Source organism: Hippopotamus amphibius, chromosome 1 (genome assembly GCF_030028045.1).
Source record: "Hippopotamus amphibius kiboko isolate mHipAmp2 chromosome 1, mHipAmp2.hap2, whole genome shotgun sequence".
Lineage (NCBI taxonomy): Eukaryota > Metazoa > Chordata > Mammalia > Artiodactyla > Hippopotamidae > Hippopotamus > Hippopotamus amphibius.
In genome coordinates this window covers 141,816,028-141,842,046 of record NC_080186.1, presented here as the reverse complement: position 1 = coordinate 141,842,046, position 26,019 = coordinate 141,816,028, and the positions used below count along the sequence as shown (strand labels likewise).

Genomic DNA, 26,019 nt, shown 5'->3' with positions numbered 1-26,019 from the left:
TGTTTTCGTTTTGAAAATCAGGATGCAGAAATTACTGACAGAAGGAAAGAAAAAACAAGTTGAAATTTCATAAGGAGACCTGATTTTTTTTTTAATTTAAAAGATATGAAAGATATATGACTGTAAAGTTGACTGAAAGCTCTATGTGAAATCACAAGGTACTGTGATTACCCAGAAATTAAGTATAATTTTAAGTTGCATTAATCTGGTATCCAAAGAAAGACAGGCTAAAAAGAGATCAAATTTTAGTGTCAGCTAATAGTGAAGCCAAAAGTAACAGTGCAGGTCTAAAGTTTCTCAATACATTCCTTTTCACAAATCTTTAAAAATGTAAAAAGCATTTTCAGCAAGTATGCCATGCAAGAAAGCATGGGCTGGAGTTGGCCCCAGAGTTCATTGTTTGTCAACCTCTGGTCTAAATATTTTCATCCAGTTAAAAAGCAGAGATTTTCAAAACATATAACAAGTATATTGTGAGATGTAAGAGAGACAGATTTTAAATATAAAGGCAAAGGTACATTGAAAATAAGTGGATAGAAAGATTGATCCAACATGCAAAAAGCAAGTATGATAATGCTTATAATATCAAATAAAATACTCTTTGAGACAAAGAATATTACCAGAGACAAAAGGCAATCTTTCCTAATAATAAAAGGGGAAATTCACTAGGAAGACATAATTATCAATATGTATGTCACAAATAGTATTAACCATCTTGATCAAACTGTCATATGAAGAATGACACATCATTTAGATACAGAATACACACTCTTTTTAAATGCACACAGCATATTTACCCAAGATAGACAAGCCTCTATAAATTTTAAAAGGATAGCAATTACAAAAAATATATTTTCTGACCACAACAGGATTGAATTAGAAATTACTAATAATACTGTATCTAGGAAAACATCAACTAATCAGAAGTAAAAAAGCACAAGTTCAAAGAATTCATAAGACAAAGATGAAATCATAAATGAGAAACGACATATTTTTAAAAGAATGGTCATGAAAATACATTAAGACTTTAGGAAAGCAAATAAAGCAGAGTTTAGGGAAAAACTTGTATCTTTAAGTTTCATATCAGAATAGATTTTTTATGAATGGCCCTAAGTTTCATCTAAAAAAAAAATCTAGAAAAATATGAGTAAATATAAGTGAAGTATAGGAAGAAAGTAATAAAAACCAGAAATCAATGAAATACAAGACAGATAGACAACAGAGAAAACTAAAAGAGGAAAAAGGTAATTTAAAAAAAATACTAACAAAATTGACAAACCTCTAGCAAAACTGATCAACAAAAGAGAGAACACAAACTGCCAATAGCAAAAATGAAAAAGGATTATCACTACAGATTATACGGACATTAAAAGGATAATCAGAACATGATGAACAACCTTATGCCAAAATTCACCATCTTTGAAGAAACAGGACCATTTATTGAGAAATGCAACTTATCAAAAATGACACAAGAAGAAACAGAAAATCTGATTAACCCTGTATCTATTAAGACATTAAATTTATCAAAAACTTCCCCACAGGAAAATTCCAGACCCAGATAGCTTCACTTGTGAATTCTACCAAACATTCAAGGAAGAAAAAAACACTAAGCTTATACAAACATTTTCAGAAAATGGAGAATGGGGGCCACCATCCTCAGTCATTTTTGAAGCCAGAATAACTCTAATGCCAAATCCTGACAGGGGTATTTCTAAACATGTAAAATTATAGTTCAGTATCCCTTATGGAGCAACAATCTTTCATAAAATATTAGAATATCATAATTAATAACATAAAAATGACAATGTATCATGATCATGTAATATTTATTCCAGGAATGCAAGGTTGGCTTATTGTTCAAATCAATTAATACAACCCACCAAAATAACATAAGGAAGAAAAAAAAATGATCACCCACTGAAGAGCTATTTATTCTTCATTTTTTGTAACATTGAGAAGGAGGCAGCTGATAGCCAGAACTCGATTTCCTTACGGAAGGATATCCTTTAAATTCTGAGAGTTTCTAGCTTAATGAAATACACTATTCCTATTTTTCCTTCTTCTTAGTTATTTTCATAATTTGAGAAGGTAGTGATGGCTGAAATTTGAGGGTAAAACAGAATAGATTCCCCTTAATGTAGCAAGTGGTAAACAGGATATGGACTGGCTGTCATCTAACCATCCATCTAGCCAGCCACCCATCCATTATTCAACAAATACTTCTGGGTTTTGCAATGATTTGCACTCAGCGCTTTGGAGAGAATGATTGATAAGTAAACACAATGCTCACCTCATGGAGTCTACAGTCCATAAAGAAAGGCAGACATTGATTATAAAATAATACAAATAAATACCACAATTAAAATAACTGCTATGAAGAATTAGGACAGGTGCTTTGACAGAGGGAAATTAGAGAAGGATATGCTAAGAAATGAATTCTAACTTTAGGTTTGAAGCATGACTAGGAGTTACCTAAACAAATAAGGGAGGAAAAGTATTCTAGGCAAACAGGACAGCAAGTAAAAAGTCCTTGAGGCTATTCGAAAACGGTACAGGTACAAAGACTGCCTTCTCTGGAGCTTAGGTAAAGCATCGTTAGGCTGAAGACCCAAGACTGCTCACTCCTCCTCACATCTCTTCTATCTTGCAGTCATCAAGAGGTAATTCTCACCAACTCAATGTGATCTGCAAGAATATAAAAGTAACTAATATTGATACATCTTTGGAGGAACTTATGAAAAGTCCAGGGAAGAACATCAAAGAGAAGCTTCTATTGTTTGATCCTCTCTTTCTGCATTCCACAGTTAAAACAAAAGGGAAAAAACCCTTAATTTCTTTGTTTAAGTGGACATTTTAGACAATAGTTTTCTATGTAGCATATTGTGCTTCAGAAATTGTTCTCAGATATTTTTGGTAGTATAGTTATAGATGCCCATAATGGTTAACCAAAAAGCTTAAAATGTTAGAAATTAGATTTAGAAAAGTAATAATTTTGTCTAGCCATGTAAGGAAGCAGAAGACCACACTGAGTCTATGTAAATTCCACTCACTCATCCTGGTGTAGAAACTGGATCCTGGACCATTGGGACTTTAATATGTTAGGGCAGAATGATTAGAGGGACTGAAGATTTCTCACTGCTTTAGGCGTGTCATTTATTTCATACTTGGCTAAAGAGAATTGGGCAGATTACTCATGGTTTTTTTTTTTTTTCCTTTCTGGAAAACCTGATTAAATTCTCATTGTCTCAAAGTTCTTCGAAGAGAGAACTGGTTAAGATGGGAATTACAACCTCCCTTTTGCTTACAATAAATCCTTTCACTAGCTCTTCAACAAATCTTTTTTTTTTTTAACATAATTTTTTTTTGTAATTTGTTTCATGGTTTCCCAAGCCCACTAAGGTATCAGTAAGTATGTATTTAATTGAATATCAGTTACAGTTTGAAGTTGTGTTCTTAAACCTGTATTGTTTTTATTAATGAAATGAATAAGCACCACCAGCATGGTTAAATTACCAGACTGCAATCAGACTTTTGGAATTAAATGGATTCCAGTCTCACCACTTCTGGATGTGTGTTTTAAATTCTTTAGCCCTCAGTTTCCCCATCTGTAAAATGGGGATAACATTATACCTACCCAAGGTGCTGATTATCAATGTAGAAGGCTAAAAGAATCCACACAAAATGACATTTCAAGTAGTAGCTGTTGTTAGTAAAACATTGCATATACTTCTTCAAATCTTAAAAGGGTCTTTTTGTTAAACTTTAAGGAACGCTTTGCTAATGTATCTTCACAACCAGAAAATAGTACCCACTTAGCAAGACTTTTATTTACTTAAAGCACTAAGAAGAGAATAGGGAATTGGAAAGACATATACAAGTAACAACTTTTTTGCATACATAAAGTAATTTATAATACTCTCTGTCTTCTGCTCATATATTAAGTGATTCTGATACAATTACAATCCAAAACAGCCACAATTATTCAACTCAAGGCCAGCTCATCCTTAATGTATTTTTCCCATTTCTGTCCTCCAACCTTTATCATTTGGCTGTAAATCTGATTAAGTTTGGACTCAAGCAATACTTTATGTCAGAGGCTTATGTACAAACAAAATGTTTCAGAACATATATCCATAATAAATATTTATTTCTAAAGGTGATAAAAAGAGGCATTTGAAATCAATTAATCTAACGAGTGGCTTGCTTTTAGTGAGAAATAAATCTTTCTTAAAATCTTCTGCTTAGAAAAAAAATCAAAGTGACTAGCAATGGTTTAAGAGATTCTTGATACATAATATCTTTATGGATATTACGATACAAAGATACACTTAACCAACAGAATATAAACACTTCCCTTAATTACAGGGACTGAAAGGGACTAGAACAACTTCCTACCTTAAAACAGATTAACTTAATGCCCAGTCCCATCACTAGTGTTCATTTGACTCCAGCATTATCTTTCTTATATTTTTAAAGCAGATGCAGCTGGGTAGTTATGTTTATTGAGAGTAAGGTCCCTGGGGATGGACTGTCGGGAACTGAATCCTGATTCCATGCCTCAGTGTGCGACCTTTGCTGAACCTCTTATTGTCATAAGGTTGGCATAATAAAATGAGACAATGAATATAAGGCCCTCAGCATGTAGTAAGTGCTCAACAAATTTTATCTATCTCTCTATCTACCTCTCTCATCTATCCATCACTTCTCAAAAATGGCCACAGGACAATTCACATAAAGACTCTAATAATTTCATTTAAGCAGCCTGAAATCACTTGCCAAATGGCTTGTGAGAAAGCAGGGTGATGAATCCCAACAGAGGGCCATATACAATAGGAAATTTCTAAGTTTGCTATTTTGTTTTGGGAAGATCTGGACCTAGAGATAACTTTGGTGAAATAAATGAATTAAATTACTAAAGAGTTTTCTGACTACCCGCCACCTGCAATGCAATCTAGGAGATGAAAGATAACACTAGACATAACCCTTCCTTCAAGAAGCATAGCAACCAAGGTTCTTAGACGCAAGGACAGAAACTGACTTGGGTTAAATTAAATAGAAAGGCATTTATTAAACTGATAATGAACAGCTTACAGAAGACCAGAGACCCAAGTCTGGAAGCTACAAAGTCAAGAAAAATGTCAAAAATCGTATAGCAGAACTTGTTTAGTGAAGTTATCACTGCCAGCCCCATGGGTACAGGTAGTGCAGTTCTCATCATGGACACCACTGACATGCATCCTTGAGCACCTCTTCCCATCCACTGCCAAGGCTCCCACTTTTATTTAGGGTGGACTTTTCCATAGTCACTGGTTCTTACGGCATGCATTTCCAATTCAAAGTTAAATAATTGGTAGTGTCTTGGTCTTACGCCCACCTTCTAGTTGCAAGGGAAGATGAGAGAATTAGTTTCTGCTTTTTTTTTTTAGCTTTTGTTATGGGAGCTGGGCTCTGTCTCATAAAGTAGAAGATTCTTCAAATATAGCACTCATACATATACATATATTCATTCATTTTTAGATGCTTTTCCCATTTAGGTAATTTCCCATTACCATTTAGGTTATTAAGAAAATTGAGCAGAGTTCCTTCTGTTATACAGTAGGTGCTTGTGGGTTACCTATTTTAAATATAGCAGCGTGTTCGTGTCAATCCCAGACTCCTTTTTTCTTCACATAGACATTCACCTGCTAACCTGTGTGGCCTTTGTAAGTTACACAACTTCCCCAAGGCATCATGGCCTCATTTGTAAAGAGGAAATAATATTAGTAGCTGTCGCATGAGAGATTTAGGTGACATCATGTCTGTATATACACAGTACCATATCTGGCACAAAGTAAGCATTTAATAAACAGTAGTTACTATTACAGATGATGGTGATGGTGACCATGAAGACAATAAACACAACAATCCTGGTACCAGCTACAGTGGAAACGGGCTCAAGGATAGACCGTAGGCTCTGGAAGCTATTGCGAAGAGAGAAGTATTTGATTTGCAGTATTGGAAGCCTACTGAAAGGAACATATCTTCAAGTGGTAACATAGGGAGCCAGGCTTGGGATGTGAGAAAAGTCAGTCTGAGTTGCAATTCACTGGGCTGCAACTCTCACACAAATACATGAGTCTTTTGGAAATGCTTCCGGGAAGGTCTGTGGGTGCATTTACGCCTCTGGCTTCGGATGTTCACATCAGGTTTCACAAAGCGCTCTCTATCTTTCACTAAAAAATGCTAAGAGAGCCACAAATGTGGCATTTTCACTGAATTAGGATCAAGTATAAAATGAAGCCCAGCCAAGAAGAGACAGTGTTTGTAGGATGACAGCATTGTTGGCGCCTCTCCTGAGCCTAAAGGAAAACCAAGTAAACAAGTTTGTACCCCCCACTACCTTCCCTCCAGGAGATTTGCCATAGAAAAATTTATAATATACAGTGTGCACTGAAACTGCTTTTTTGGCTCTAATGGGCAATTTCAAAGCAAGAAATAAACGAGCATTAGAAACATCAAAGACGGTAGCCATGACTCTCAGAAAGGTAAATATCATACAGCCTGAGTTTTTGAGCAGTCTTATCCACTCAGGGTCCTTAGGGGCTTAGAAACTTTAGTTTTTAAGAAAATGCTTCACCTTTATGAACCCATAACGGGAATCAGTTTTCTTGTAATTGCTCCTTGCTGTTCTTTGCATTTCAAGCTGAACCTGGGCCAACACATTCCTAAACTTCACAGCTGTGCTTACAACACGGTCAGAGGGGTGAGCAGCTCCTGGGCTCTGGGCTTATTTAATTACCAAGTCAGCTTAATATAGGTGAGGGATCAAAGCCAGTGTGTTCAATTTATGGGGGTTTTGCATATTATTTATACCGATGTCCTTTCAACGTTACAGAGCAAAAATCCAATAAAGCATTGTGTCTACTGCTAAAATATTTCTCCCAAATTCTCTCTAAATTCCAAAGGTACCTGTTGATTCATGTGGAAGTCTTATCACTGCCAGCATAATATAGTCTACCCACACTCTTCCCTTTGGGCCAGCAGGTACTATGTAAACGTACACACTTAATAAACTGTTTCACTTTGTACACCATGGCAGAAACAGCCTAATGGTATGTTCAGGAAAATGAACCAAGCAGGGAGACTTTCACCAGTGAGACTGGCAGATACTAACTTGATAACAAGTTAGAATTTTGCTTCTTTTTGGTTTGTCCTCTTAGGAATAATAAAACAATGGATTCCTTTGCAATTAAGAAAAGGAATTTCTTATACTTCTTCAATTCTAATGCACTTGATGTTCCTTTTATATTTTAGCATTTTTGAAATCAAGATATATCTACTAAGAGATGGTACATTCCGTGTAGAATTTTATTATTCTTATTAATGTAACAGTGAATCTTAAAACTGACGATATCTAAGAGAAAAAAATAGTCATCTGCCAGATACTGATATCTTATAAAATAGGTATCCTGCATGGCTGTCCTATGGGCTCAAAGGCTGACCTACAGTGTATACAATAATTCTAATGCTCCTTAAGTATTAAGTTCTTTTTGCTTTTAATCCATTAATTTTACATTAGGAAAAATGTCCATATAACCTGTAAACTGCACGGGATGTCATCATGAATGTAAACCAAATGGGAAGAAAACTCATCTTGAAAGTTTAAATGGGCACATTTCCTGTAAAACCATATCAAAAAACTTTAAACTTTATATTTTCTATGTTGTAGCTACTCAACTTGTATGGATTTGTTTATATACTAGTGTTACCAGACTTTTCTGAGATGATGGAAATGTTCTGTATATTTTCACTGCCTAACGTGGCAGAAACATATGGCTACTGAGCACGTCACATGCTTGGAGCGACTGCAGAACCGAATTTTCACTTTCATTTAATTTTAATTTACATTTAACATTATGTACTATATTGAACAGAAGAGCCATATATTTGTAAAAACACATATATAATCATAACTGCATTTAACAAAATAGCTTCGATCACACACAGATGATAACATTATTAAAAACAGCAACTAGTAGAATTAACTTATCTTCTACAATAGAGAACTGATTAAATAAATTATCATCCAGCCATATATGCAATACTAGACATGATAAATTATAAGAGTATTTCAGAAAATAAGGTATTTGTGATATGCTTCTAGATTTTAAAAATGAGGTTGAAAATTGTACAGGCAGTTAAAAATTGAGTATGTGTATGAAAAAGGAGAGTTCCAGTTTAAGATGGCATATATACCTTTCCTGCCTTACTTGAATCTCATAAATAACTATAAAAGGAAGGAAGAGTTAAAATCCATAACAGCCCTACACAATAGGAAAGTATGCCATCAATGGGCCGGTAATTCTGAAAAATGTACAGAAGTTAGGATGTGGGTGGGATTATGTAGACAAAGAAAACCAAATGGAGAAACAAGTTTTAAATGGGGGCATGCAAAGCAGGGAGCCCATCTCCTCACTAGCATCCTGGAGCCATGACTTCAGTGTGGTCCTCACACCTGCAGCATTACTGTGACCAAGGGACTTGTGAGAAATGCAAATTCTCAGGCTTTATCTCAGACCCACGACGTTAGAATTCCCAGGGATGGGACCCGACACTCTGTGTTTTAAGAAACCCTCCAGGAGGTTCTCATGCCACTCAAGTCTGAGAACCAGACCCCTAGAGCACGCTTTCTCAACTTTGGCTGTTTAGTGTCATTACTTTGGGAGATTTTAAAACTACTGATTCAGTAGGTCTGTGGTGTGGCCCATTCATTTGGACTTTTAAAAACTCCTCAGGTGATCTCATGTGCAGCCAGGGTGAGAAACTATGTGCTGGAGAATTTGCAAACTCAGTTACGAAACCCAGAGTGGGAACCACATGGAACCACTAGACCAGTCTTCATCTTGCTCCTACAACTGGCTCTGGTGATGGCACTCGAGATAATGCTGGAAGCAGGCTCCCTACACAAAGTGGGGGCTGCCTGGATTCATAGTTTAGATACTGGGCTGAAGAGAGGACCAGAACAGAGCCCCAGATAGCCACAGGCATCTCTACAAACGGAGGAGAAAAAAGCTAGGTGGTAGTTTCATCAGTTTCTTCTAGGAGTGAAAGAGTGAAATAATCTAAATTGCTTAGGCCTCAGATGAGTCTTGGTTACCTATGAAAGGTCCGAGCCTACTGTACTAAAGAGAGAAATCATCTTTACTGTATAGCACCAGGAACTCTGCTCAATATTCTGAAACAACCTACTAGGAAAAGAATTTGAAAAAGAATAAATACATGTATATGTATAACTGAATCACTTTGTTGTACACCTGAAACTAACACAACATTGTTAATAAACTATAATCCAACATAAAATAAAAAGTTAAAGAAAGAGAGAGAGGTTGTCTGGTCAGCACACCCAGTTCTCTTCTCACCCCGCACTATTCAGCAAAGAAGCTGGCTATGGAAATATATAACAGTGCTGGGAAACTCACATGAGGTCAGAAAACCTCTCTCAGTACCTGAGCTGATTAAGGCCTTTATTTACAAATATGAATAGACCAGCAAATGTGTAAGGGAAACCATCAGCATGAAAAAGAAACATGCATCATTACAAAAGGAAATAGATGAAAGCAGAAGCAAACTGTAAAACAGCTTAAATTGATATCATTTAAATTAAAAAGGACATTCCAAGAGAGAACACATGGCTATGGAAAACTAGTAGTCAAACAGTAAGGAAGAGTTCTTAGAAATTAAAAACATGATTGCCAAAATATAATATTTACTAGATATAATTTTTTTAGAATAAAAAAGAAATATCACTAATTTGAAAGAAAAAAAATCTATGAATTTTAGTTCAGAGCCATGGCAGGTAGATGTGGGAGATCCAAGATTGACCTACTGGGATTCCAGGAAGCAAAAAATAGACACTACAGAAAGAGAAAATGAAAAAAGTAAAAAAAAAATTCTTTTTACTCTGGGGGAAAAAAAACTGCAGAGTTCACTATTTTCATTTTTCATACTCAATATCAAGATGCACCCTTTAGTGTGGAGAAAAGGGAACCCTCCTACACTTGGTGGGAATGTAAGTTGGTGCAGCCACTATGGAAAACAGTATGGCAGGTCCTCAGAAAAACTAAAAATAGAGTTGCCATATGATCCAGCAATCCCACTCCTGGTCATATAACTGGTAAAAACGATACTTCAAAAGGATACATTCACCCCTATGTTCACAGCAGTACTATTTACAATAGCCAAGACATGGATACAACCTAAATGGCCACTGACAGATGAATGGATAAAGAAGATGTGCTATACACACCCAATGGAGTATTACTCAGCTGTAAAGAAGAATGAAATAATGCCATTTGCAGCAACATGGATGAACCTAGAGATTATCATACTGAGTGAAGTAAGTCAGACAAAGACAAATACCATGTGATATCACTTATATGTGGAATCTAAAATATGACACAAATGAACTTATCTATGAAACAGAAACAGACTCACAGATGGAGAGAACAGACTTGTGGTTGTCCAGGGGGAGGGGGTTGGGGAGGAGTGGAGTGGGAATTTGGGATTAGCAGAGGCAAACTATTATATATAGAGAATGGGTAAATAACAAGGTCCTACTGTATAGCACTGGGAACTATATTCAATATCTTGTAATAAACCATAATGGAAAAGAATATGAAAAAGAATATATATATATATATATATATATATATATATATATATGTATATATATATATATATATACGGAATCACTTTGCTATAGAGCAGAAATTAATACACTATTGTAAATCTACTATACTTCAATAAAATAAATTTGAAAAAAAGATGCACCCTTTACATCCAAGTCACTACTATACTTTCTAATGGTGGAAGAATTGAAAGGGCGGAAGTCTTAAAGTCCAGATAAACATGAAGGTCACAAATAATATCTGCATGAGGTGCCAGAGATTCTAAAGACACGTCCTGGTACTTATCTATGGTCACATGGAACTGATAATTGTTAAACGAAGAACACATCTAACAAAGTATCTCCACACCACAAGAAGTGGGAGACAAACCCCCACTTCCACAGCACCAGATACAATTCAAGAAACTATCAAAACAGGACAGTGATTTGAATTAAATATGTACACAGTGACACCATGGAGCATTTGCAATGCTCTTTGCTTGCCCTTTGATAAATATGTTGAAGCCTCACTGAAATGTTACAAGAATATTTTTCTAATTTGAAATAATTTGAGGATCACCTAAAATACTGGATAGCTTCATTACTTAACACCACCATGGCCACAGACACAGACATACATACATTTTCTTCTGTTTTTGTGCTTCTCAAAGCATTAACGAGATTGATCAAAAGCCTCCAGGAGGTTCTAGATTATTTAGAAAGATGGGAAACTGTGGGGGTCTTGGCCTTATTCCTCACAGACACAACTGTAAAATGTATTCCTGTGAGGAAATCTATGAAAAGAAAGGTTGCTAGCAACATGGCAACAGACCATCAGCAAAACACACACACCATTTTACTTAAAAATCTTAGCAGGGATGTGATTTTCATCTTTCCCCAATCACACTGCTCCCAGAGGTATATGCATATGGGCTCTGCATCCTCACATAAACCAGTGATTTCCTAATTGTCCTTTAACTAAAGTCCTACATATTTTTGCTGATGCCAAGTAAACATCAACCCAGAGCTCCCTATAAATCATATAATCCCACCACTTGCCCAATGCAAGAACTCCTTCTATCCTAGAAAACGGTTTTACAGCACACAGCAACCTACTGGATTTTTTCACCAGCTGCAGTTGCTATGAACTTATCTTTATATATATATATATGTGTGTGTATATATATATATACACATATATATACATTTCAGTAAAAAACATGCCTTTTGGCATCTTATACCATTAGTTTAGTTTTGCCCTTAGGGAAGACAATCTGCTCTTTTAAGAGGAAAGTCTGTAGTGATTTGAAAATAGCCATCCTGTTTAAACACTGTCATCCTCCCTCTCCTAGCTTCCCTTCTCAAGGGAAATATGCCTCTCCTCTACTTTTTTATACTGGTTCTTCAAACTCCATGATTTATGTGTCACTCATATTTTAGTTTTCTGACTGCTAAACATCCCTTTTAAAAATGTTGTGCTTCTAACTGAGCACAATATTTCAGGTATAATTTAATAATGATAATGATGCTAGAATGAGAACAGCTGCTACTGATGGAAATATCAGTACCAAGCACTGCACAAAGATCTCTGTATCGATGATCTCATTACCTACAAGGTATCAAAATATTGTTCAGGTGAGAAACCACAGCTTGAAGAAGCTGTGACCTGTTTTGTGAGCTTGAGGAACCTATACCACACAACATCTGTATTCAATGAATGTCCTCTCATCCATCAACCCCCACGAGCTCAAATCAAATCAGCCCTATCTGATCACCACTTTCTCTGTGAAAGGTATTTTTAACCTACTGCCATACTATAAAGTGTCACTAATTTTCACTTTGGGAGTCGATAAACACAATGCTCTCTTTTTTTCTCTAAGTTCTTAAAATCCTATATGTATATCTACTGAAATATCAACCAGCACATAGCATAACCTGGATCCAAAGTATTTGCCCTCCATATACCTGGAGAAAACCATAATCCAAAAGGATATATGCAGCCCTATGTTCATAGCAGCACTATTTACAATAGCCAAGACATGGAAACAACATACATGCCCATTGACAGAGGAATGGATAAAGAAGACGTGGTACAAATACACAATGGAATATTACTCATCCATAAAAAAGAATGAAATAACGCCATTTGCAGCAACATGGATGGACCTAGAGATTATCATACTAAGCGAAGTAAGTCAGACAGAAAGACAAATATTATGATATCACTCATATGTGGAATCTAATTTTTAAAAAAGATACAAATGAGTGTATTTGTAAAACAAATAGATTTACAGATATCAAAAACAAACTTATGGTTAACAAAGGGGAAACATGGGGTGGGGGATAAATCAGGAGCTTGGGATGAACATATACACACTACTATATATATAAGATAGATAACCAAAAAGGACATACTATATAGCACAGGGCATTCTACTCAATAGTCTGTGACAACCTATATGAGAAAAGAATCTGAAAAAAGAATGAATATATGTATATGCATAACTGAATCACTTTGCTGTACACCTGAAACTAACACAACATTGTAAATCAACTATACACCAATAAAATTAAAATATTAAAAAAGGACCAAAACCAGCTTAAAAAAATATATTCACCCTGTGCCATAGTAAATTTGGATTCACTATTCAAGCTGCTTAAATGTATCCATCTATATTGACCTCTTTTATAAGAATTATTTAGAAAGAATCAGTTGAAAAGGAAAGAGTTTTTATTCCATCAATATCCTAATAGGAAGATGTTTTTATATGATATTCAACTGGAATTTAATAAGATGACAACAAGTACATTTATATTTTCTGCTTCCTAAAGCATGGTGAATATCCCTAGTAAGAAGAGATGCCTGTTCCAACACACTCACACCCTCACAGGGACTTTTTCCTATTTGACCACAGAGGCTTTAGATGGTCATCAGGTGATGACTGTCTTCTCTGGAGCTGTTTAAATGTTAACAAAACCATAAATGGATTATATTTAAAAATGAACTCTCCTTTCATTTCACCCAAGTACAGACATCAAAGAACTTTTAAATTTCCCTCTTTGGACTTGGAAGCTAGTTACTAATTCTTTTCCTTTTGGAAGAAGTAAAAGAAATTAATTTGCACTTTATACTGTAGGCACAGCTGGCTGAGACATTCTATGAGGAAGCAGACAGCCCTACAGACAATGAAATTTACTTGAAAAATAAAAGCAAGGGCCAGAAGAAGATCTACAAAGCTTGACAAATGCAATGCTGTACTCTGGGTCTCTCCTTGGCTAGATTTACTAGATCTCAAAATTAAGACAAAACTGTGGCAGTATGGGACTTTATAGATATAATAATAAAAATTAATGTTATAATAATTATTAATTACTGAAGTTACTGTTTATTTACATGTCTACCATGTACCAAACAAAGTGCTAGATTCTTTACCTATATTAGTTTTTTAATCCTCATAAGAACTTCATGTGGTAGATATATTACCCCCATTTTATCTATGAGGAAACTGAGGCTAAGCTAAGTAGGGTGACTTTCTCATTCTGGTAGTCAGTGACTATGAGAGGCCAGCAAGAACTGGTTTCTGATGCTGCCACAAAGGGCAGTAGTAGAATTTTTTTTTTACGATCCTATAAGGAGATGCCTACTGGCTCTCTCCGTAAATACTTGGCATAGCCCTGTGAAGCTGTCTATGAAAGAGCTGCTGAGAAAGGTCTACACTCTTTAATTCACTGTAGATCACACTAAGGCTGACCAAAAAATCAGTGCCACTGAGAAAGAGAGCACTGATCTTATTCTCTGGGATGCTGACACTGTGCAGTTCAAATCACACAGAGACAGGCTGAAATAAAAACACACAAATAAATGAGAAAAAAAGGAACCTTTGGGTTTTGGTAATGCGAGCAGCCTGTCAATGGACCCAGTTGAGAAGATTGCATACTTCCTTTCAGACAAGCAGTTCACACATCCCAAATGGAAGAGTTGGAGGTGGGGATGAAGCCGTACCCTTCTGAGGAGGGGTAGCTGATATTAGTATTGAGAAGCTGAACTGACTCAGCACACAACAGATAAGCCCCCTAACTATTCCCATTTTAAAGATATATAATATTCCCCTCCTTTACCAGTACTTTTCATTCCTGAATGAAACATACTAAGTGGCCTTGTAGTATAATGGAATGTTGTGTCCCTATAACATAATTTGAACTGTATATATTTTTAAAAAGAGATAAATCTTTGACTTGTCCTAATACTCTTAAATTATATTTGGCAGCATCACACTTTTCAAAGCAACAGCACACCTGGGACAATTCATTGTTTCTTTATTAGAATTCATCTTATTCTTAAACAGCAAAGTTCAAGAGAACTTTGTTTACACAGGCTAGCTTGTAACTTTGTCATTATTTGGTGCTTTTGGGGTAACATTTCCCTAGAAATATAGGTAAGTATTCTAGTATCCCTTTTTCAATCTGACTGAAAGATTCAGAGAAACATATATACATATAAATTAAGTGGATAAAGTATGATGTAGCTGACCACACAGGTAACAGAAGCATGTAGGCATAAAGTAAGGAGAAATAGCTCTAAGTGAAAGGATCGGAAACACCTGGAGATGGATTTCTCCTTTTTATTTTGGCAATTAAGTTTCATTGCCGACATGGTGATAAATATTATCAGAGCCCATCTAGTTCAGCAAATCCAATTAATTCTACAGAGCTTCTCCATCCCTCTAAATTCAAGGAAAGTTGTAAAGTAAGCATAGTCCATACTGACCTTCTAGATTCCTCAGCACTTTATTTCAAGACTTGCCCTAATCTTCCTTTAAGATGTTAAAAAGCTAAATATTTCACCTTGGTAGAACTTTTCAGAAATGCAATTTTTACTTTCATGTATGTATTTATTTAAATATTATCTATTTTCCTTCATCATAATAAAGGAGGGCAGAGATACTGTCTTTGTTGTTCACCATTATGTCTCTTGAGTTTATTACAAAACCTGGGAAATAATTAATGCTCAATTAATATTTAATGAATGAATAAATTCTTGAATGAATGAAAGCATTAATGAAGTAACAATCAATTCAATCCTAATATTCTCCTACTCCAAGCTTCCCAGAATCAAGTTATATTATCCTTTCTGGAATGGAACAAATATAATAACTGTTGATATGGAGAGAAGATGAGAGTGATTTAGTAATGCAACTATTAGGCTCATTTGCATTTGAGAGAGGGAGGAAGGGAAGTAAGGACGGAAGAGAAAAAGGGAAGTGAGAAGAAGGGGAGAGGGAGAATGGATAAATGCCTAGAGTTTGCTTAACAGGAAAAAAACGATAAGGTGAAATTTCAGGCATCAACTTCAAAGCTACTTGTTTAAGGGACAGGATCCTAAACTTATTCAATATGATTAACTACCTACTTATAATAATATCATGTATGTTACTAATATAACACTATGTTTTATTCTCTATAACAATGATTTGCTGTCTGACTAAATATGAATAAGCTCCAATTTTTCATTAGGATAGGCTATTTTCTCAATTTTTAGAATAGGGATCTTCCTGTTAATCTTGTCCCTACAAAATTAGGGGCTTTACTAAAATAAATCAGCTATCAATTACCACATCAGTACAGAAAAATTGTGCCAATCAGTAGCTGCATAATCTGGGGCAAATCACTTTACTTCAAGTCTGTTTCTCTAGTTGTAAAGACAGAAATATTAATACCTACCTTATAGACTTTAAACTAAAATGCTCACAGGAGACAAAGAAGGTCATTATGCAATGATAAAGGGGTCAATTTATCAAGAAGATATAACAAGTGTAAACATATATGCAACATTAGAGCACCTTAATATATAAAGCAAATACTAACAGAACTGAAAGGAGAACTAAACAGGAATATAATAATAGTTGGGGACATTAATAATCCACTCTTAACAATGGTTAGATCATCTAGACCAAGAATCAATAAGAAAACAGCAGATTTGAACAAAACTATGGAACAAATGGACCTAGTAGACATACAGAACATTCCACCTGACAGCAACAGAATACACATTCTTCTCAAGCATGCACAGAACATTTTCTAGTATAGATTATATGCTAGGTCACAAAACAAGTCTCAAAAAATTTAAGAAAGTAAATTATATCAAGTATCTTTTCCGACCACAATGGTATGAAACTAGAAATCAATAACAGGAGGAAAACTGGAAAATTCACAAATATGTGAGAATAAAACAAGGCAATCCTGAACAACAGATGGATCAAAGAATAAATCGAAAGAGAAATAAAAAAATATCTGGAGGCAAATGAAATAGAAACACAACATAACAAAACTTACGGGGACTTCCCTGGTAGCACAGTGGTTAAGAATCCACCTGCCAATGTAGGGGACATGGGTTCAATCCCTGATCCGGGAAGATCCCACATGCCGTGGAACAACTAAGCCTGTGTGCCACAACTACTGAGTCTGTGTTCTAGAGCCCATAAGCAACAACTACTGAGCCTGCATGCCATAACTACTGAAGCCCACGTGCCTAGAGCCTGTGGTCCACAACAAGAGAAGCCACTGCAATGAGAAGCCCACACACCATAACGATGAGTAGCCCCTGCTTGCTGCAACTAGAGAAAGCCTGCGCACAACAATGAAGAACCAACACAGCCAAAAGTAACATAAATTAGATAAATAACTTTTAAAAAAAATAAGGGAAGGGAAACTAATATTAAAAAAAAAAAAGCTATGGGATGCAACAAAAACAGTTCCAAGAAGAATGTTCATTGCTATAAACACATGTATCAAGAAAAAATAAAGTTCTCAAATAAATTACTTAACATTATACCTTGAGGACCTAGGAAAAGAAGAAAAAAACAGGCCCAAAGCTGGAAGAAAGAGGAAGTTATAAAGATTAGATCAGAAATAAATAAAATAGAGAACAGGATACCAATGAAAATAAAACAATCATGAAAGAATATATTAACAAGATTAAGAGGTGGGTATTTGAAAAGATAAACAAAATTGACAAAACTTTAGCTAGACTAACCAAGAAAAAAAGAGAAAGGGCACAAATAAATAAAATTATTAATGGAAGAGGAGACACTCCAGCTGATACCTCAGAAATACATAGGGTAATGAGACAACTATGAAAGTTGTATGCCAATAAATTAAACAACCTAGAAGAAATGGATAAATTACTAAAAACATACACTTTACTAAGACTGAGTCATGAAGAAACAGAAAATATGAACAAGACAATTATAAGTAAGAGATAAAAGATTGAATTGGTAATGAAAAACTTCCCAACAAAGAAAAGCTCAGAACCAAATGTTTTCACTGTGAATTTTATTGAACATTTAAAGAAGAATTAATGTCAATTATTCTTAAACTGTTCCAAAAAGTTACAGAGAAAGGAATGCTCCCAAACTCACTTTACAAGGCCAGGATTACCCTGACACCAAAGCCAGATAAGGATACTGTAAGAAAAGAAAACTACAGACTAATATCCTTGATACATATATAGATGCAAAAATCCTCAACAAAATACGAGCAAACCAAACTCAACAGCATACTGGAAAAATCATACACCATGAGCAAGTGGGATTCATCTCTGAGATGCAAGGGTGATTCAGCATATGCAAATCAAAATGAAAGATAAAAATCATACGATTAACTCAATAGATGTAGAAAAAGCATCTGTAAAAAACCAAGTTTTTCGTGATAAAAACCCTTGACAGATTAAATTAGAAGGAATGTACCTCAACATAATAAAGATCATAATATAACAATCCCACAGCTCATATCATACTCAATGATGAAAGGCTGAACTTTTCCTCTCAGATCAGAAATAAGGGGGCCCACTCGCCACTCCTATTCAGCACAGTACTAAAAGCCCTAGCCATAGCAACCAAGCAAGAAAAAAAGAAATAAAAGATATCCAAGTTAGAAAGAAAAGTAAAATTGTCTGTTTGCAGGTGATATGATCTTTCATATAGAAAACTCTAAAGACTGCCAAAAAGCTGCTAGAACTAACAAATTCAATAAAGTTTCAGTATACAAAATTAACATACAAAAATCACTTGCAATTTTATACACTAACGATGAACTATCCGAAAATGAAATAAAGGAAACTATCCTATTCACAATAGCATCAAAAACAATTCAATACTTAGAGATAAAGAATGCCTAATCAAGGAGGTTAAAGATCTGTACAATGAAATCTATAATATATTGATGAAAGAAACTAAAGAAGATGCAAATAAATGGAAACATATCCTATGTTCATGAATCAGAAGAATTAATATCATTAAAATGCCCACTACCCAAAGCCATCTACAGATTCAATGCAATACTTACCAAAATTCCAATAGCAGTTTTTACAGAAATGGAACAATCCTAAAATTATATGGCAAAAAAGATCCTGAATAGCCAAAGCAATGTTGAACAAGAATAATAAAGCTGCAGGTATCACACTCCTGATTTTAAACTATACTACAAAACCATAATAATCAAATAGTATGGGTCTGTCATAAAAACAGACACATAGACCAACGGAGCAGAACTGAGAGTCCAGAGATAAACCCTCACATATATGGCCAACCAATATTTGACAAGGGAGTCAAGAATACTCAATGGAGAAAAGATAGTCTCATTCAATAAATGGTGTTGGGAAAACTGGATAACCACATGCAAAAGAATTTGCATCAGAGAAATGCAAATCAAAACCACAATGAACAACCAACTCACACCTGTTAGAATGGCTATAGTAAAAAAGAGAAAATTGCTAGCTAGCTAGGATGTGAAAAAGAGGTAATTTTGTGCACTGATGATGAGAATGTAAATTAGTACAGTCACTATGGAAAACAGTATGGAAGTTTCTTAAAAAACTAAAATCAGGACTACCACATGATCCAGCAATCCTACTTCTGGATACATACCTGAAAGATATTAAAGCACTATTGCTAAGAGGTTCCTACACACTCATGTTCATTGCAGCATTGTTTGTTTGTTTTTTTAAACTTTTTATTTTATTTTGGAGTATAGCTGATTAACAATGTTGTGATAGTTTCAGGTGCACAGCAAAGTGACTCAGCCATACATATACATGTATCCATTCTCCCCCAAACTCCTTTCCCATCCAGGCTGCCACATAACATTGAACAGAGTTCCCTGTGCTATACAGCAGGTCCTTGTTGGTTATCCAGTTTAAATATACCAGTGTGTACATGTCTGTCCCAAACTCCCTAACTATCCCTTCCTTCCACCCTTCCCTCTGGTAACCATAAATTTGTTCTCTAAGTCTGTGAGTCTGTTTCTCTTTTGTAAATAAGTTCATTTGTATCATCGCTTTTTAGATTCCACATACAAAAGATATCATACAATATTTGTCTGACTTACTTCACTCAGTATAACAATCTCTAGGTCCATCCATGTTGCTGTAAATGGCATAATTTCATTCTTTTTTATGGCTGAGTAATATGCCATTGTATATATGTACCACATCTTCTTTATCCATTCCTCTGTCAATGGACATTTAGGTTGCTTCCTTGTCGTGGCTATTGTAAACAGTGCTTCAATGAACACTGGGGTACACGTATCCTTTTGGACTGTGTTTTTCTCCAGATATATGCCTAGGAGTGGGTTGCAGGGTCATATGATGGCTCTATTTTTAGTTTTTTAAGGAACCTCCATACTGTTCTCCACAGTGGCTGTACCAATTTACATTCCCACCAACAGTGTAGGAGAGTTCCCTTCTCTCCACACCCTTTCCAGCATTTATTTTTTGTGGATTTTTTGATAGCTATTCTGACTGCTGTGAGGTGATATCTCATTGTAGTTTTGATTTGCATTTCTCTAATAATTAACGACACTGAACATCTTTTCATGTGCCTCTTGGCCATCCATATGTCTTCTTTGAAGAATTGTCTGTTTAGGTCTCCGACCCATTTTTTGATTGGGTTGTTTGTTTTGATGATACTAAGCCTCATGAACTCTTTATAAGTTGCGGAGACTAATCCCCTGTTGATCACATCACTTGCAAATATTTTCTCTCAATCTATGGGTTGTCTTTTTAAATTTTGTTTATGGTTGCCTTTGCTCTGCAAAAGCTTTTGAGTTTAATTAGGTCTCATTTGTTTATTTTTGTTTTTATTTCCATTATTCTGGGAGATGGATCGAAAAAGATACTGCTGTGATTTGTGTCACAGAGTGTTCTCTCCATGTTTTCCTTTAGGAGTTTATAGTATCCGGTCTCACATTTAGGTCTTTAATCAATTTTGAGCTTATTTATTGTGTATGGTGTTAAAGAATGATCTAATTTCATTTTTTTTTTACAGATAGCTGTCCAGTTTTCCCAGCACCATTTGCTGAAGAGACTGTCTTTCCATCACTGTGTATTCTTTGACTCTTTTGTCACAGATTAATTGACACAGCATTCTTTACAAAAGCCAAGACAGGGAGGCGCCCAAGTGTCTGTTGATGGATGAATGGATAAAAAAAATGTGATATACACACACACACACACACACACACACACACACACTGGAATATTATTCCTCTATAAAAAGGAAATCCTGCCACTTGTGACAACGTGGATGAGTCATGAGGGCATTAGGTTAAGTGAAATAAGTCAGAGAGAAAAAGACCAGTTCTGTATGGTCTAACTTATACATGGAATCTAAAAAATACTGAACTCATAGAAACAGTTAAAGGGTACAAACTTTCAGTTATAAGGTGAATAATATCTGAGTATCTAATCTACAGCATGGTGACTATAGTTAATACTGTACCATTAGTTTCTAACAGAGTAAATCTTAGAAGTTCTTAACACACATGTGCACAAAAGGTACCTATGTGAAGTGATGAATGTGTTAATTCACCATATTATGGTAATCATTTTGTAATACAAACACACAGCAAATCATCACACTGTACATCTTAAACTCACACAATGTCATATGTCAATTATATCTCAAAAAAGCTTGAAAAAAATCTATTCTATATCATTTACGAGGGTAATTGTGAATTGAAATGAGATATGTGAAAGCCCCTTTATAAAACTTAAACTTTCTGAAAGTCTAAGGAGTTATCATGTTAATTTTTAAATATTCCCATCAGAATCATACTTTAATTACATGGAACACTTGGATGTTGCCTGTGTCCTTAGGCATCATCAGTTCTTCAAAATAAAAAGGCTTTGTTTACCAACCTACAAGGGTTATGAAAGGCTCAAATGAAATAACATCAGTGCAAGTGCTTTAAACATGTACAACTGGGACTTCCTAGATGGTGCAGTGGTTAAGAATCTGCCTGTCAATGCAAGGGACATGGGTTCAATCCCTCCCCTAGGAAGGTACCACATGCCATGGAGCAACTAAGCCCGTGCACCACAACTATTGAGCCTGCACTCTGGAGCCCATGAGGCACAACTATTGAGCCCATGTGCCACAACTACTAAAGCCCACGCACCTGGAGCCCATGCTCTGCAATAAGAGAAGCCACCACAATGAGGAGCCCGCACCCCACAATGAAGAGTAGCCCCTGCTCGCCACAACTAGAGAAAGCCCATGTGCACCAATGAAGACCCAATGCAGCCAATAAATAAATAAATAAATAAATTTATAAAAAAAAGTACAATTATGATTATTTAAAATTCCAGTCAAATTCTACCACAAAAAAAATGCTTTCACCACAAAAATTCATTAGTAGTACACAGCAACATACTTTTGTCAAAATATCCTTACATCAACGATTTGAAACAAAGAATTTGAACTCTGAAGAACATTATTCTCCAAACTGTCATAAGTTACAAAAATGTAAAGTTATCTGAAAGATATCTACATAAAAATAATCATCAAAATCCCACAGACCAATATCATTAAGTAGTTCTTTATGGCAAAGCTCTAATGTGAAAATGATGATTTGGAAATACAAGTATGAAATCAGGTTCTTCAAAAAGTGCATATAAATTTAATTATCCCTTGAAGCTATTTTTTGAAATAGGCAAAAATACCAGCAATGTGTCATAAATGCTGTATTTCTGCTCAGAGCAGTGATTTAGAGTTGCATGGCTTGCCAAGGCTAGAGTTCCTCCCAAAGACTGAGAGTATCTGCAAAACAGTCAAGCTAGTCATTATCTAGAATGCTGGATATAAAATCATCAGCTTCCAATTGTTCGATAGGATTAAATATGAAAACGCTGCAAAGAATTGAGAGAGAAAAAAAGATTCAAAATCCTACTCCACCTCAAACAACCTCCCTGTGTGACCTCTGAAATGGAAATGGGTTACGAAATCAACGTTTTATCCCACCTAACAGGGTAGGCGACTGGATGATCAAGAAGGATGCTGAAACAGTGGCCTAGAAAAGCACCAACACTGTAAAACAGGTCAGCAAATGAAAGAGAATAAACACACACATACACCAATCTTGCTCATCATATGGCCTTCAGCAAGAATATAAAATAAATGTTAGACACTGAAAAGTAGTCCCCCGAAAAAAAAAACATCCCACCAACCCACCCTCTGTGAATGTTTTCACTAATCCAAAGGCCATCTTTACTTTGCAACTGCAGAGATAACGTTTGTGAAAGGCAAAGACAATTAGGATATCTTGTGTCATCATCTCCATCATCCATTTTCCCAGGCCTGTTGCAGCTATTTGCATCAATTCCAAATAATAAATGTCTGAAATAGCCCTTGGTCTCCTCCCAGACTCTTAGCATCTTCCTTTTATTGTTAGATTACTACTTCCCTACACATCTCTCCCAGGGATTTAGGGATGAGACTAAGAGGGTGGCAACATCATTGAGGGAAGACACCGTGAGTGCCTCCCTCCACCAAATTTGGCGTGCTAGCACAACTTTTGCAGGACTTGTGGTCTGGATATGAACAAGAGTAGGAGGCCTATGCCCAAGAAGAACCTAAAGAAGAACCTAAAGCCAAGTTCAGCCTAGCTGGATTCTCAGAAAAACTTACAGCTTTCAATTTCCAAGGTGCAGTTTTGCTCATCCAGTGGGTACCGCCTCAGGTCCATCATGCAGGCAGCTGTGGTTGTGATTCTGCAAGAAAATATCAATGATACATGTTGTTAACTGGTCAATGACTGAGTTGGAAAAATTAAATCTAAGTCTCAAAGAAGACAGCACTGGGCTTCTAGGAGACTGATTTAGCCTAAGCTATAACAAAAAAAAAGAATTCTACAACTTTGGATAACCATTTTCCTTGATGAACCTCATGATGCTTTGTAACTTTAACAGAGTGGACTAAATCAGTATTCTCCCAAGATGTGGTCCATTACCTACTTGGTACCCAAATTACCTGGGAATATTTGTTAAACAGGCAATTCCTACTCTTCAGAAGCTCTTGGGGGTGGGGTGGGGCCTTCCCAGGACTCTATTTGACAAGCATCACAGATGATTGAGAAAACCAACATGATATTACTCTTCTGCTCACCTTTGTTTTCTCTTCCCTTTCTCAAGACCCTAAAATCTTCCAACGATCTTGGCTTTGGTCCATCATCTTTTACCTTTCTATACATTAGCGTGCTTTGCAAGTGTGTTAGTATAACACACAATAAGCCTTTCATCTGTCACCTGATTTGCTCTGTCCTGAGTAATCTGATATTCTCACAGCCTGTTGAAGAACTTCCTCCTATTAGCTGGCAGAGTTATTTATTTAGAATACATGGTACCTTTACTAATTTATCAGAGAGGAATGAATATGCCTCTTTAATGTTTTTATATTTCTCTGTTACCATTTTTCACTAATTGAAGACCTACTAGAAAGAGCCAAAAAACATATAGCCCTAAATGATTTATCAATATGGCTTCTGATCAATAAGGCAGCACAAGGTTATAAAAAAGCACAAGTTTTAAAACAACAGATATAGGTTTGGATTCTAATTCTGCCTCAGTAACTGTGATACACATCAAGATGGTTAATATCTCCTAACCCATCTTAGTTTCTTTGTCTGTAAAAAGGGGACATTATTAACAACAACAATAATAAGCCCCTTATAGAGATTCTGTGTAAACTAATATAATAATTTATGTAAAGAATATAAAAGAGTACCCACACATAATAGGTCCTTTATATCTGCTGAAAAAAACGAGAGGAGAAACTGATGTTAAATTTGACCAACGTCAGCTTACTCTACTCTGAGAGGCACTATACTGTGTGCTGGAAACAGAGGAATAAGACGCAGCCCCAGCATGGGGGAAACAATCCACAGCTAGACCTTGTTCATTAAAAGGTCTCGGGCAGAGCTTAGACAAGTAGTCCAGGTAGACTAAACCCATGAAATTCCTCAGTTAGGTGTGAGAGTCCCACTCCTCAGTTGTAGGATGGAAATACATAATTGACTTCATGTAAGTAGTTCATGTCTCTTTAGTTTGATTACTGCTTCATTAAGGTTTGTGCTCTTGTTAATTTTTGTTTTCCTCTTTAGTGGTAAGTGAGTATCCCAAGGCTGATGTTCATCCTGGGTTCCTTGCTCTTCTTCACCAGGAGTTGGCTACTCTGCCTCAACTCCTTTCCCCCTCCATTGCCTTCCTCAGCATCTATGGTCCCACTGCCTCACTTCCACGTTACTATAGTAGCTTGGTCTTCCAGCCTCTCCGTTTGCCTCCCTACTATCATTCACATAACAGTCAGATGTTTTAAAAACAGAGATCAGATTTTTATCCCTCCTCTTTAAAATGTTTAGTGGCTCTTCCAAAAAATTCAAAGTCTTGGCTATGGCCTACTGTGTCCTGAATAATCTAACCCTCCTTTTCCCAATGTTATCTCATACCAAGTCCTCACTCACTATTTCCAGCCTTCACATTTGTTCTCTCTGCCGAGAACATGTGTCCCCCTGGTACTCATAGAGTCCTTTTTTCTGGTCCTTCAGCTCAAAAATCACCTTCTCTGAAAGAGCTTTCCTAATAAGCAGCCCACTCAAAGTGGCTGCCTTAACTAATGCTCCATCTTAGCTGTTTATTTCCTTCAAGGAATTACTATAATATGAAATTATCCTGCTTATTTCTTTTTTGTAAGAACTGTTTTTTCCCAGTAAAATTTAAGCTGCTTTTAAAGACACAGACTTTTATCTATTTACTGTAAGGGAATGAAAAAGTATCTGTTGAAAGGATAAATACATGAATTATAAAGAGTCCAGCAGTTGGTTTTGCTGTGCATAAATCTTTTATTTGGAGGATTATTTTACTGCATCATTTCTCTTTTTTTAAACTTACAATGTGTCTTAGGTTTTAGGGATTCTTTTTATATTTTTAACAGTAAGTACATTTTAATCCATTTAATTAACATTACATAACTAGTACTAGAGTTTCTTACCATCAAACAGATTGTTTCTGCTTTCAATAGGACTGATCAAATACCTGTACTTTA

The 26,019-nt window shown here is 35.7% G+C and overlaps 1 protein-coding gene across 3 annotated transcripts in view; it reads right to left on the bottom strand.

The window, feature by feature from the left end:
* GABRB2 (gamma-aminobutyric acid type A receptor subunit beta2) overlaps positions 1 to 26,019 on the bottom strand; it is a 246,355-nt gene that overhangs the window by 93,803 nt on the left and 126,533 nt on the right. For all 3 annotated transcript variants that reach the window (XM_057747527.1, XM_057747516.1, XM_057747538.1), the window contains exon 5: positions 23,608 to 23,690. In XM_057747527.1, coding sequence (XP_057603510.1) covers positions 23,608 to 23,690 — 83 coding nt within the window. The remainder of the gene's footprint in view (positions 1 to 23,607; positions 23,691 to 26,019) is intronic.